The sequence below is a fragment of the Alligator mississippiensis genome, chromosome 3, assembly GCF_030867095.1.
Source record: "Alligator mississippiensis isolate rAllMis1 chromosome 3, rAllMis1, whole genome shotgun sequence".
In the NCBI taxonomy this organism is placed as follows: domain Eukaryota; kingdom Metazoa; phylum Chordata; order Crocodylia; family Alligatoridae; genus Alligator; species Alligator mississippiensis.
Window position 1 is genome coordinate 78,119,810 of NC_081826.1, and position 14,112 is coordinate 78,133,921.

A 14,112-nucleotide genomic window follows, 5' to 3' on the forward strand; every position below is an offset into this window, starting at 1 on the left:
CGCCCGGCGTGACTGAGTCTCCTCCCACAGCGCCGGCCAATCCTCTCCGCTAGTGGGAGGGGCGAGTTGTAACCGCTGAGGGAGTCGGTTCGCTCAGTTTCCCCTTCTCCGCCCCTGGGGTGGGTGGTTCGTAGTGTGTGGCCAGTCCCGGTCCCCGCGAGCAGGGCCATGGCCGCGCTGGTACCCGTGGGTGGCTCCGGCGACATGCAGGGCTGTTTGCTGCAGCTGCACGGCGCGCTGCGGGACCCGGACCCGGGCAGCGCCGCGCTGCGCGGCTTCAACCTGGTGCGCAGCGTCGGGGAGGCCTGCGTCACCCGCACTGGGGACAGCGCCCAAGGTGCGTGCGGCAGCGCGGGGCGGGCGGGCGAGCAAGGGGCGTCCCGGGGCGGCGCCGCCAGCAAAGTTTCGCGGTTCTTTCAGTGTGCGCCGCAGCCGGGTGCGGGCAAACGGGGCTTTAAACGCCCACGCTCATCTCTGCAGCTGGGCTGAAATAAACCAGCCCTTGGGTTGGGTCCGGTAGTTCTGGCATTGAAAACGTTGCCAAATTTGGCAGCATTTGATCCCATGACTTTGAAGCCGGGAGGGCTAGAACGTATTTTGCTGTCTCTGGCAAGAAGTGAGCAGTTTTGGGTTCATTAAAAAAAAAATACAATTTCATTGAAGTAATTATTTGCGGTTGGATACTTGGAACCTTTCCATTCACACTGCTAAAGCCTGGGATTGGTTATTAAGGTTTGACTGTTTTTCCCCCTCCTCCCTGACCTGCAGACTTTAAAGAAAAGGAACTTTTGAACATTGGCAGTAGAAATTCGGAGGGTTTGTCACTTCTGGGAACGAGTCATTTAACCTAGGTGAAATCTGCAATAACCGTTTTTGTCAGGCCATTGGTCTTGTCTGGCAAATGAAATGTTTCTGTGGGGTGAATAAATGTAGAAGAAAAGTATCTGGACTCCTTGCATCTTTCCTAGGAATGATGTGGCTAGCTTTATGTCTGGCTGCCTTGAATTCTCCAGTCCAAATGACCCATTAGAGACCCAGGGATTGTAGGACAGCAAGAATGGGGGGCGAGCGGAGGCTTTTGGAGAGGGAAAATAAAATGGAGAGAGATGCAATTAAACTTAGTAGAGAGCAAGAGCTTAAAGAAGAGGCCCCAGAAGCAGGATAAAATGTGGGTAAAATAGATAGGATCAGATCTTGGTAAAATAAAGCAAGATGACTAAGTCCTTGTGCACCATTGTGAGCAGTTAGAATGACCCAAAGGAAATTCCATCCTTTGGGAGTTGAATGCCGGTGACATACCAAATTTAGCCCATAGGAAACGTTTGGGTTGCATTGTGAATTCAGCTTCTGAATCTTAGCATACATGAAAGAAGCAGCTTTATAGTCTTTGCAGCTGCCTAGAGAGCCTTTCAAATTCCATGTATTTAAAAAAAAAAAAAAAAAAAAAGCAGTTAACCGTTCTGCCTCTGCAGATTCACATCACTCTTTTTGCATTTGGCTCAGACTTGAAAGGTTCTCTACAGCTATGAAGGCTAGAAAGTTGTTTAGTTGATTTACGCTAAGATTCTGAAGAAGCTGATTATGCAAACCAAATCTTTCACCTGGGGTTAACTGTGGTACATCACCTGTTTTCAATTTGTTTGGCTTTGTTGAGAGAACTTATGCACAAAACTGCTTTTTGCAGATTGTCAAGATGGCAGAATCTGGTCCTAATATAGTACCACTGTCACAGCAGGTGTACAAAACTTGCATCTTCACTTCCTCTGCCCTGTACTCTAGTCTCAGTTTCCTTTACTCTTAACTGAGTGTCATATGTTTTTCTTTCTGGAAAGATAAGAGGAAGTTCTAAGCAGCCTGATACAACCGCTTGCAATTTTTAAAATAATTGCTTTGAAATGAGACTAACCAGTTGGACTGCTATAAGTGGTTCAAATAAGAGGAAATGCTGCGGGTATCTCAAAGGCACTGCATCTGGCAGGCACGCATTCAGTGCTTTATGTACGTTTTCGCTTTAAGCATGAAAGCAGTGTTTCCATGTTGTAAGGTTTCTATGAAGAAAATTTGGGCATGATAATTGCACCCAGGGTGTAGTCATTCTATGGAATTCATCTCTACAAGGGATTCTAGGATGAAATGCAGGTTTAATAACATTTGGAGCTCAATTTTATAGTGATTTAACACTGTTAAAAAGATCATTTACTTTTCCTGAAGTGTTACTGAAAATGCAATAATAGTCTTTGCCTGACCATTGGTTTTGTCTGACAAATGAAATGTTTCTGTGGGATGAAGGATTGTTGGTTGTAGCTGTGCTGGTATAAGGACATGGGCAAGCAAAGTTCTTTGGGTTGCTGTGATATCTTTTATTAGACCAACTAAAAAGTTGGAAAACAGTTCTTTGCAAGCGTTCAGGCACAAACACCTTTTGTCGGACAATGGGAGGCTGCTGATGTGTGTTCTCTAAGGTAGAAAAGAAACTCATTTATAACAGGCATGTCTGTGAAAATGTGGAAGTTAGGAAGACAGTGGATAGAGGTAGGAGGAGAGGTGGGAAAGGAGGGAAATGTATGAAGGGAATGTGAGTGGTCAGACGGAGGCAGGTTACCTGGGTTGTCAGATGACCAGTAAGTTGTAGTGTGTCATAAATCCAATGTCTATATTAAGTGCATGATTTTTTTGTATCCAGTAGATTTATGAAGTGAGATTTGTAGGCTTGCTTAACGAAAGGTGTTTTGAATAAATGTAAGGAGTCCAGATACATTTATACATTTTTCCTAGATGAAAATCAAAACTTGATAACAACCCTCTTGGTTTTGTCTACACCGCTATTTTAAATAGGGGTACACCGATAAAGATTTTTTGGGCCCGTAGTGATGGCCGATTATTAATGAGCCATATCAGCCATTACAGATCCAATTGCCAATATGCAGCCTGGCATCTTGGAGAGCAGTGTCTGGCTGGTAAGTCTGTTTTGGAGGGGGGAGGAGGGCCGTGGGGGGGCAGCTCGAGGCCCCTTGCAGTGAGAGACGGGCTGGGGCAGGGTGAGGTGCTGCCCAGCCGGGGTGGGGTGCAGGATGGAGCTATGCGAGGCTTGCCTGGAGGGACGTGAGGAGGGGAGGGCAGATCTCACCGCTGCGCACATCCCTGGGGGAGCCATGGCGGATGTGTGCCCCCCAGATCTGTGCATGGGGTGAGGGCGGGCTGCCACTGTAGATTGGGACCAGAGGGTGGTGGTGCCAGGCTCTTTCCAGCGGCGGGTTGGGCCAGGGCTGCAGGTGGTGGTGGTGCTGGGGTGGGGGGAGCTATGATGTGGGTTACAGCCATCCCAAAATTCGCCATAGGCCCCCCTCGCAGTGCCACCTGCTCCAAGTGCAGCCTCAGCCCAACCCTCTGCCAGGAAGAGGCCAGTGCTGTCCCGGCCCCAGCCCACAGTGGCAGCCCATCCTTGCCCCATACACAGATCCATGCGGCACATGCCACCCCCCCCCCCCCCCGGGCTCCCCTGGGGGTGTGCTTAGTGGCAGGATCTGCATCCCCTGAACGAGCCACTCACGGTTCCCTCCCATGCCCCACCCATCTGGGCAGCACCTGCCACAGCCCCAGCCCCACTCCTTCCTTCACAGCAGGGGCTTCAGTCTGCCTCCCCTATACCCCTTCCCTCCCTCCCTCATCCTCCCCACAATAGAGGCTACTCTGTAAGCTGCCAGGCTGGTTGTGTGCACGCTGTGTTTGCACTCAAGCATATGACATTTATCAGGGACGTTATCGGCCACATCACCCAAAAAAAGACAATTGCCAATAATGTCAATTTTCTTTTTGTGGGTGCCGATGCAATTTGAACCTGTGTATCAGTCCACCTTTAATTTTAAGGCATGTTAGTGCAACTCTACCAAAGACATTTGTCTATGGTATTAATGTGGTTTCAAATATCAGGTTAGGGCTGCTTAAAACGATTCATCAAAGTAATTAATAATGTATGATTGTGAAAGGTCCTTCTTGAGGATCAGCATAGACTTGAAGTCACTCTAACTTATATCTGCTGCAGGACTGGGAGGTTTGTGCCACTCTGAGACATGAATATCTAACCCATTGTAGGTGAACTGAAAATTTTACAGACGGACCAAGGTTCAAGTATGGCAGCTCATACTTGCATCGATATCCCTGTAGGTTTCAATGGGATTATTTATGTGAACAAGGGCTCCAAAATAAGGATTTATTTTATCTGGAAAATTAGTTATACCTTGATGAGTACTAGGGCAAAATTTAGAAACTGGTACCCTAAAGAATGTCTAGTAGTATCTGTGCACCCTGGTTTCTGTGCCTGGGCTGTTTGGAAGGAAAACATTTGCTGGGTTCTATGTAGTATGACGCTTTGCTCTTCCTACAGCCTTGCAGTCTTCGTTAGTGTTTTCCAAAGACCAAGGATTACTTGTGTTTATCCGCAAATCTCTCAGTATTGAGGAGGTAAGTTCATCAACCTAATGTTTATTTCTTAAGAACTATTGTATGTTTCATCTTAATAATACATTGCCTTTTGAGAAACAGAAGACCTGTCTCTAAATAAAACCTTTGTTTTTTCAGTTTCGGGATTGCAGAGAAGAAGCCTTAAAATTTCTGTGTACCTTTCTGGAAAAGATTGGTCAGGGAGTTCATCCATATGCTTGTGATATTAAGGTTGGTGAAGGAAGAATTGATTTAAAATGTAAAAATGTTTTCCTTGTGCTCTTAATAGTTTCTTAATGCCTTTAAATTTATTCTACAAGCTTACAACCTGATGTGAACAAATCAGTTTTAAAATTTTCATGTAGTGCATTTCTTATCTACTTATATGGGAGTTGAAATAAATGAACGATTTTGTTTGATATGTTAGTTATGTCATTTTAAAATGTTGTAAAGTTTGGCAGTATTTGTTCAATTACTTTGAAGCTAGGAGAGTTAGAATATATTTCTCTCTCTAAAAAACTAGGCAATTTTTTTGGGTTTTTTTTTAATGCAAGCTCATTGAAATAATGGGGGGGGCTTGATACTTTGAATCTTTCTATTCAAATGTCTAAATTCTAGGATGGTTTTTTAGGTTTGATTATTCCCCCCCCCCCCCCCCCCCCCCCCCCGAACTGCTGAGCTCCTGCTATGCAGTTGGCAGTAGAAGTTCTAAGGATTCGCCACTTAAATTACTGGTGGCATCCCTGAAATAAAGGTGTTTGTTGAAAAACTCTTTGTAAACTCTGGGTACTAACCATCTATAGAAAAGGAAAGCAGTTTCGTGTCTGTGTGGTCTGGGATCCATCTAGGCCCAGTGAGAGAAGTTAAGCCGTGCAGGGGAATGATGTAGCCAATATTATGTCTGGCTTCCTTTGATTCCTCAGTCCAAATGTCCAGGTACTCCCTTGCAATTAAGACAACCTTCAACTTGAGTATTGAACAAGGCTCAGTCTTACCTCTGGAGCAATAGCAAGACATCCTAACTGCTCTGCCACTACACCTCTTTTGCCATAAGAGGATAGGGCACAGTCTGAAGCAGAAAACCTTATTGCTTATTGGAGCTTGCATTTGTTAATTTTTAGGGCCCACTGTGAAGTTTTTGGAGTGGGTTTGATTCAGGTATGTAGGGCAGTCAGATTTTGAAAGGTTGTTCTTATGTTCTGGGTGAACATAGATTTTTATTCATGTCGTCTTTTCATAGAGAAGTCATGTATTTTTATTATACATTTCAGTGTGGTAAAATATGTAATACAGGGGCGGGCAATTATTTCGGGCAGAGGGCCGCTTACCCAGTTTTGGCAAGCTGTCAAGGGCCGCATGGGTAGCCCCGCCAATTGACAGGTGCCTTGCCCCTTGACAGGTGCCCCACCCCCTGGTCACCATCTTGGGACCAATATCCCAATGTCTTGGGATCAGTATCTCAGGGCCAGCACCGGTGGGGCCCAGAGCGGAGTGCAGGCTGGCAGGAGTCTGTGGAGCCGGGCTGGGCTGCACCTGCAGGGAGAGAGGGGAGCTGGCCCGGTTCCATAGAGCCCCTGCCAGCTGGGATCCCTCCCCCTTACCTGAGTTTCTGGTGTGGTGCAGCCACATGGTCCCAGGCCAGAAGCCCCTGCTGGGGCTTCCAGCTGGGGGGTCGGGGCCAGGCAGGCCCGCCGGGCTTCCCTTGGGTCCTACTGCCCCTGGTTCCTGTCATTTTTGACAGGAACCAAAGACAGACAAATATTAATTTTCTAAATTTTTTAGAAGCCCTGTGGGCCAGATAGAATGGCCTTGTGGGCCGATCTAATATGTTTAGGAAATAATTGCTTTACAGAAATAAATAATAATAATAATGAAAAAAGTTATCTTAATTTTTCCTTTCTGTCTGTGATTATTTTGACTTTTTTTCCCCCCAACATAGCAAACTTGTATAAGTGTTTATACAAAAGATAAGATGGCCAAATGTAAAATCCCAGCTCTGGAGCTTCTGGTTAAGGTAAACCATACTTTACAGTTCTTCATTGCTTCTACGGCTGTAAAATAGATGCAAGTTTCAAACGCAGTTGAAGAGGAGGGGGAATTGTTGCTTGTGAGTGCCGTAACAGTTATATTGCAGCATCTTATATTTTCATGCTCTGATAGGAGCAGATGAGCCTTGAGTGAAATGGGGTTAAAGTTGCAATAGATTTGTTACACGTGTATCTATTCTTATACATAATTTATGCATTAAAATTGAGAGAGATTTGAAGGGAAAAAATAATTTAATTTGAAATTGCCCTCAGATGCAGTAACAACAAACTGCTTCTGTAATATGATGCATTAAGCCTTTGTCCTGCCAACATATGCTTAACTTTATGCATTTCATGACTAGTCCCTTTTAAACAATATTCTTTGGATTCTTCTCATAACAACAGGATGGGTAGACATTTTAAATATTATGGAAATTGTTTGTAAAATTGAACATGCTGACAGGTATAATATCTACAACTGTTTATGGCTTTAAAATGCTTTTCTTTTGATAAAGCTACAGATAAAATATGTGTAAGTAGTACAGGAATAGAAAGAAACAGGTGCATGCTACCTACCATGTGCGTAAGAAGATCATAAGACATTTTTATTATATAGACTAGTTGCTTGTTTGCCTGAATTTTATATTACAAGACATTGTGGCCCGATTTCTTTAACCTAATTCCCAAATCAGTGGGACCATTCATATACTTAAAGCTAAGTACAGTATTTAGTACTGTTGGAATTTGCGCCTTACCCAGATTGTATCAAGTAGGAGAACAAGTAAAATAGTAGTGTTTGTAATGATGCTATCTCTTCTATATTTCCAGTTGCTTCAAAATGTTCAGTGTTCCAGTCTGATGGGAGAATTAAAAGTTGGAGAAATCTTTAACAAATTCTATGGTGAACTTGCTGGAAAAAGTAGGGTACCTGACACAGGTAGACCTTAATTTTACTGGCAACATTACTTGTTTTATTTACTGTCTGTCATATTAATACCTAGATGGATTATCTCCTACAGAAATCTGAGTAAGATGGATTTATGTAACAAACACAAAACTTTCACAAAATACTGTGTTTAACATCTCGTTACATGTTAGAAGTCGGGGCCACTATTGAGACTTGTCAAATGCTCTCATTCACTAATAGAATATTGTGCTTAGGGAAACTACAATATACTATATGTTAGCTTTTCACAAGTGCTGTCTCAAAACATTATTAATAATGTAAGTGGATGGATAACATTAATTAAAGAAATCATCCTCCCTAGGACAAATCAGTGTCCTCAGGAAAGGCAACTGTTATGTACTGTATAATTATTTAAGTGTTCTGCTCCCATAAACCCTGATTGTGTCTCTAGAAAATCTGTACATATATGTACTCTAGCACTATGGTGATAGCATCCATTAAATGCAATTTGTTTCTGCTTACAATGAAGTTCTAACAGGATTCTAAGTTATATATGTTTTAACACTGTGTGATGTTAGAACTTCTCACTGGTTAGGAACCCACAGCAGCAAGGTGCTGAGCAATCTAATCTCTTGTTGTCGTCTTAGCCCTTGTGGATTTCAGCTTCCTTTGGAGTGTTTGGCTTCTCGGAGAATTGAAATCACACAAATGGGTAAAACAAATTGAATCACTTTAATAAATTAATTTTCACTATGAAAGTTAATGATAAATTTCAGATCAAATCATAGGAGAAAGTATGTGTTCTTAGAACGCTTTCTCGTATGCCAGTCCTCACTCCAAAATATGACGGTGCCTGCATCCAAACTCTGTAAGTAGGGGGGAGCTTTTCTAATGATACTGCTGTTTCATGTGCAACAAAAATACTGAGTAACATAATAATTTATATCCCTATTCTAATTACTTTTAGTGTTGGAAAAGATATATGAGCTTTTGGGAGTCTTGGGAGAAGTCCAGCCTAGTGACATGCTTGACAATTCTGAAAAGTTATTCCGAGCTTACTTGGGAGAGCTCAAAACACAGGTATGATAGGAACCTGTTACAGGACTATGCCAGTGAGCTTTTGGATCTTTTCTTCCATTGGATTCTATTCTATATGATGAGTTCCTGTTCATACCAAGACAACAATATCTTTTAAATGATGTCTATAGCAATAACTATGAACTCTCATACACTTTTAGAGGTTGTTAATAGGCATGGAGTGTCATGTGCTCATTGGCTGTTGAGTCTTGGGTAGGTTATAGCTGAAGGGGAAGGAACTAGTGGCCCCTTGTGCCACTGTTTTAGCTGGAAGAAGAGCATGATCCTCACTACCACTTATGGTTTAGGCAGGTGGTTGTCATTACTGTGCTATTGATTATTTGAACACTAGTAAGTTGAAGAACTCAGTTGCTTTCCATTGTTCAGTAGGGTGACATCACAAGTCTGACTTAGAAAATACGTCTTTTTTTCTGTATTTTACTCTTATAAGGCCTAGTCTTTGTGACACCAATTTTGTTCCTATACGTACAAAGCTCTTTAGTGGACACAATGCTTATGCCAGGTAAGGAATTTTATGCAAGTATACTTATACTATCTTCCCAAATCACAAACTATTTTAGCAGGAGTTGTCTATACTGGTGTAACCATGTTGGGTAAGACAGATCTAGTATGTGTGTCCTTTGTCCCATCCCTCATACTCCTAATTGACAGGCTTATGCTAGATGACTTGAGTATAAATTTCGCTTAACTGCAGCGTAATATTTTCTTTAAAACTTGTTTTCAGATGACATCAGCTACAAGGGAGCCCAAGCTACCAGTAGTAGCAGGGTGTCTGAAAGGACTGACTGCGCTTCTGTATAACTTTACTAAATCCATGGAAGAAGGTACAGAATCTTTTGTATAGATAAGGTTTAACACTTGTAGAGCAGATAAGCAGCACTTGTTCATCCTGCTGTAAAGTTTGCTACTTGCAGCTATAGATGATTGCAAGCTATTGTGCATGCTGGTAAAATGCTGGCAGAACTGCTGCCTGCATAAGGCACCCCATATCATAAAACCTCTCTGGCACCATTATGCAAAGGGGAGACCCTTGATTGCACCCTTACCTTACACAACCACGATGAAGTGCTCTTTTCTCAGCAGGGATTGACAACTACTTTCTTCGTTAAAGTTAGAACATTGTGGTAATATGTAAATAGCAGATGACGCATATACTATCATGGCTGTGTTTATTAAAATGTAGGTCTTCAGCCAACGAAAGAAGACAGATGCTCTGCTTTGAGGAATGTGATATGTTGTCTTCGTAACAAAATTAGAATATTATTTTACCGTTTTGATTCTACCTTGGATATGGCTTTAGTGAAATGTTTCTTGATTGGTTGTTCCATAGATCCACGCACTTCGAAGGAGATATTTGATTTTGCAGTGAAGGCAATCAATCCACAGGTAGATAATGTGTTTTCCTTTTGCATGTAATCTGTTCTGTATGCGGTTGTGATAAAAAGCAAGTCTTTTACAGTGAACCTTTTGCTTTTACAGGTTGACCTAAAACGATATGCAATACCCCTAGGTAGGTGTCTTCTCGAGTGAGTTGTTTGCCATATTATTGATATCATGTTTTTCTTGGAGGAGACATGTTTCCCATTCTGCTGAAGAGGGTATTTGTTCTTCTTCTTGTTCTCATAAGTAAACAAAGCATATTCTGCCTTTAGGCTAGAAGAGTAGAGCCCCTCTGTTGTATATTGATATTTAGGGTATTACAAGGGAGCAACTAGCTGAGCAAAGCAAAATCTATTTGGCCGCCAGGTCAATGGGCTCTATGGGTACTGTAATAATGGAAAGACAGATTAATTAGGAGATATTTGATACCTCCTCTTGTCCTAATATAAACCTCTAGAGCAGAGCTTTCCAAACTTTTCATGTTGGTGACATGCTTTTTAGACATGCATCATTTTGTGACACAGTAATTCAGTTCCGGGGGGAGGCCAAGGGAAGCAGACGCAAGTAAGGGAGCTCCGCGGTGCCCTTCCGCAAAATTTTCTGCATTTTGCGCGACACACCTACACACTGCCGCCAACATACTAATGTGTCACGGCACACAGTTTGGAAAGCTGTGCTCTAGAGTGTGATGAGTTCCCAGAAGCTAGAACACAAATCCAGATTGTAATGAAAATTGTTTTTACATTGCAGCTGGTTTGCGCATGTTCGGCCTGCATGCTGCTCAGTTTGGTACCTGTCTTCTAGATAACTATGTCATGCTGTTTGAAGTGATGTCCAAATGGTGTGGCCACACAAATGTAGATCTGAAGAAAGCTGGTCATTCAGCCCTAGATTCAGTTCTTAAACAGGTATTACTATTCACATGGTTGCTCCTAGATTGTCAAGGAATTAAATTTCTAAAATAATAAGAGTATAGAAGTAGTTTTACATGGAAGCTCAATGGATAAGGGACATGTACAGTAGATGATATAGATGTTGTCTGTCATACTATAGTACAGAATTTTTTTAAGGTGGCTTTCAGTATCATTTTTGTGTGGTAGTTTTTGTTTTTGTTTTGTTTTTCAAGTTTCCGGTAATCCTCAATTGTTTGTGTATAACCTGCAGATTTCTCTAATGGTGGCTAAAGATGCAGAAATGCACAAGAGCAAGCTGAAATTCTTCATGGAGCAGTTTTATAGCATCATCAGAAAAATGGATTCGAGCAATAAAGAGCTGTCTATTGCCATTCGTGGATACGGTCTTTTTGCAGCGGTATGGCAAAACTCATTCTCATTCCCTGGGATAGGTTTGATGTTAGGTTTAGGAAGCTATTGACATTTATGTTTCTTTTCATTAGAAGAGCACATTATGTAGGGAATACTTTCTCTTCTTTTTCTTCCTGAATTAAGTATGAAAAGGAGGTCAGTTATATAGTCAAGACTCATTTTGGCTCAGAATCACTGCTGAAGTTTTAGTGAACTCCCCCTTTATTTAGTGGGAGGGCTTTCAAGATTGAACCTAAAGCCTTATAGTTATTTCTCTTCATATGTGATTTACGAAGATAGTAATGCCTTTTCCACTCCGAATTCCGGCCACATTCATCCAATTAAAGCTCCCTCTCTTCTAGTAGCATATGAGCTTTTTAGCCTTGACAGGTACTAAGGCTGGAGCTGTCTCTGGGCACATCTACATAAGGCTCTAAATGTGCAGTAGACTAAATCTACTGCGTGTTAGCATGTCACAGTGAAAGCCGTGTTGGTACGTTAATGCGTAATACGCAGTAGTAGTAGTCTAGGCACTAGTAATAAAGGCACTACTGCGCAGTATTACTGGTTACTGCACATTGATTTCAGTACCTGGTAATACAGGTACTAAACTTAATGTGCAGTAACAACAGTGTATTAATGAATGAGTGGAAGCACCTATTGTGAGCTAAAGTTAACATGCATTTATCACGGTAGGAGATTCCATTTTCTTTTTTACTTGGGAACTAAAGATTTAGGATGCTGCTCTTGATTGACTGTTAGGATATTAACAGTCCTATTAACATGTTTTCCACATCTTCACGTTTGGAGAAATTATAGTAACTTTACAGCTGTCTCAATCCATAACAACTTTGGCAATGGTAAGTACATAGGGTATCCTTAAGTTACCCTGCTGTTCAAGGTTACTTTACAAAGGGACAATTTTTTCTGTGTTTCTGTATCTTAAAGATTAGAACTAAATTCTTAATTCCTTAGGCTGGATTGAAAAAAAACATTTAAAATGAAAGATCAAAAGTTTGTATGGTTGCAGTAAATAATGAAACATGCCTAGTTTGTTGGTTAAAACATAACTAACAAATGTTATACAAATTTATTATTAGATTTCTGCGAAGCTGCTAAGGAGACATCTTTTTTATTAGTTTGTTTTTAACTAAGATTATGCACTTACATATTTATTTTGCCTGTTTTTGCAACAGTTCTTTGCTTAACATTAGAAATAACAAATTAATTATTTTATTTTCTCTCATTAAAGCCTTGTAAAGCTATCAATTCTAAGGATGTTGATATCATGTATATTGAGCTTCTTCAGCGCTGTAAACAAATGTACCTCACTGAGGCAGAGACAGCAGATGACAATGTGTATCAGCTACCAAGTTTCCTCCAATCCATTGCGAGTGTTATATTCCACCTTGATACAGTAAGTGGGCTATCTTCAGTCACACTATTTGGTACCTTCTTTGCTAGTAATGTAATGAACTACAGCAGAAGAAATTGACTTTTGCTTCTCATAAGCTCATAGTGACTTAAGCTGCTTCCTGCAGGGTAAGCTGAATAATGCTGTCACAAGATTTTCCTGTTAGAAAAATTTTCACTAAGAAAAGAAAAACATCATTGTTATACTAAAATGCTAAAGTGCATCATATGGGGAAAAAAAGCACACTAGCCTTGTGTGAACAGGGTTTTTGTCCATTTAAAAAAGCTACATTAACTGGGTATGGAGTTACTCTTTTAAGTGTAGGCATATTAGTAACTATGTTAAGTGACAAACCACCACAGTTATGTCTACATTTTTTTAACCTATGCTTTCTTTGTATAACATTTTCAGTTTTTCCTCATGTGTATTGGACAGAACATTTTTTGTACTCAGCTTAATCTTTTTTTTTTTTTCCCTTGTACAGTACATTTTCTGGACCTTTCTCCCCTCACATACTCGCTGTATGAAACCTTTTTCTAGTAATAAAAAACCCCGCATCTGACTCCAAGCTGTACTAGGTCCACTACTATCCTTCTCCCTTTTGTCAGTGCTAATAATGCCACACTGACTCAGATATTGGGACTCCGTTATGATTTTTGGACCTCTTGGTTTGAATAAGGGCTCCCTTGGTACTAGTCATAGGTTGGGAATAAGATATGTGAAACAAGCTCTATTTGAGTATTCTAACTTCAGAATCGTTTAAACACAAATTAATTTAGATGTTTGGTTTGTGTTATAATCACGTGAAGCTTACACTTTCATAAAAATAGGAAATGAGTGTGATTTTGCTTCTGCTTCAACTTTCTTTCACTCAGAAGTTGCCTTTCTGTTCCCTGAGAGGCATAATCTGTTCCCTGAAAGTTTCATTTACCTTCTGTTTTACTTGATCTTTTAAGTGAATGTCTGTATAACAGCTTACCATGTTGCTTGCCATCTTTGGGGAGTAGGCACTGGTGTAACTTTCCTCCCCTTTTATCTTTTGTAATGAAGTCTTTTATTGGGGAAGGCTTGCATAGTTCTCTAGTTCTGGGGAATATTATAATGAATGTCCTTATGTGACACTTTTTTCCTTTTATTTCTTTTAGCTTCCCGAAGTATACACTCCAGTTCTTGAACACCTAATTGTGATGCAGATAGATAGCTTTCCACGGTATAGTGAAAAAATGCAACCAGTCTGTTGCAGGTCCATAGTAAAGGTTTTTCTAGCCCTGGCAGGAAAAGGACCAGTTCTCTGGAATTTTATCAGCACTGTGGGTGAGTCTGTGATACGAAAACTCTCCCTCTTCCCCCCACGCTTCCCCCTTTCAATAGTAAACTGACTTTAAGTGAGGTTTTATGGAGTAGTTTTATCTGTGATGGTTGCAGAGATGGTAGCCACTTTGGTTATCAGTCTGAGAACTCCTATTTTCTTGCTAGTAAAGGTTTGGGGTGCAAACAGGTTTCCTTAAGCATCAATATCAGTGGTAACTTTGAATGAAAACA

General features: G+C 41.2%; 1 protein-coding gene across 4 annotated transcripts in view; it reads left to right on the forward strand.

Annotated features, from left to right (window-relative positions):
• The first annotated feature begins 99 nt into the window (after positions 1-99).
• The window catches only part of PRKDC (protein kinase, DNA-activated, catalytic subunit), a 127,903-nt gene continuing 113,890 nt past the window's right edge, over positions 100-14,112 (forward strand). The window contains exons 1-13 of one of the 4 annotated variants that reach the window (XR_009460734.1): positions 100-337; positions 4,385-4,461; positions 4,579-4,671; positions 6,380-6,454; positions 7,296-7,404; positions 8,342-8,454; positions 9,197-9,296; positions 9,803-9,858; positions 9,952-9,982; positions 10,603-10,760; positions 11,017-11,163; positions 12,409-12,573; positions 13,716-13,884. Coding sequence is in view for 3 of the 4 variants with exons in the window: in XM_019498583.2 (XP_019354128.2) it covers positions 169-337; positions 4,385-4,461; positions 4,579-4,671; positions 6,380-6,454; positions 7,296-7,404; positions 8,342-8,454; positions 9,197-9,296; positions 9,803-9,858; positions 9,952-9,982; positions 10,603-10,760; positions 11,017-11,163; positions 12,409-12,573; positions 13,716-13,884 (1,462 nt within the window). In the remaining variant the exon portion in view is untranslated. The remainder of the gene's footprint in view (positions 338-4,384; positions 4,462-4,578; positions 4,672-6,379; positions 6,455-7,295; positions 7,405-8,341; positions 8,455-9,196; positions 9,297-9,802; positions 9,859-9,951; positions 9,983-10,602; positions 10,761-11,016; positions 11,164-12,408; positions 12,574-13,715; positions 13,885-14,112) is intronic. The other 3 variants (XM_019498583.2, XM_006268817.4, XM_019498582.2) reach the window with 3 other exon arrangements.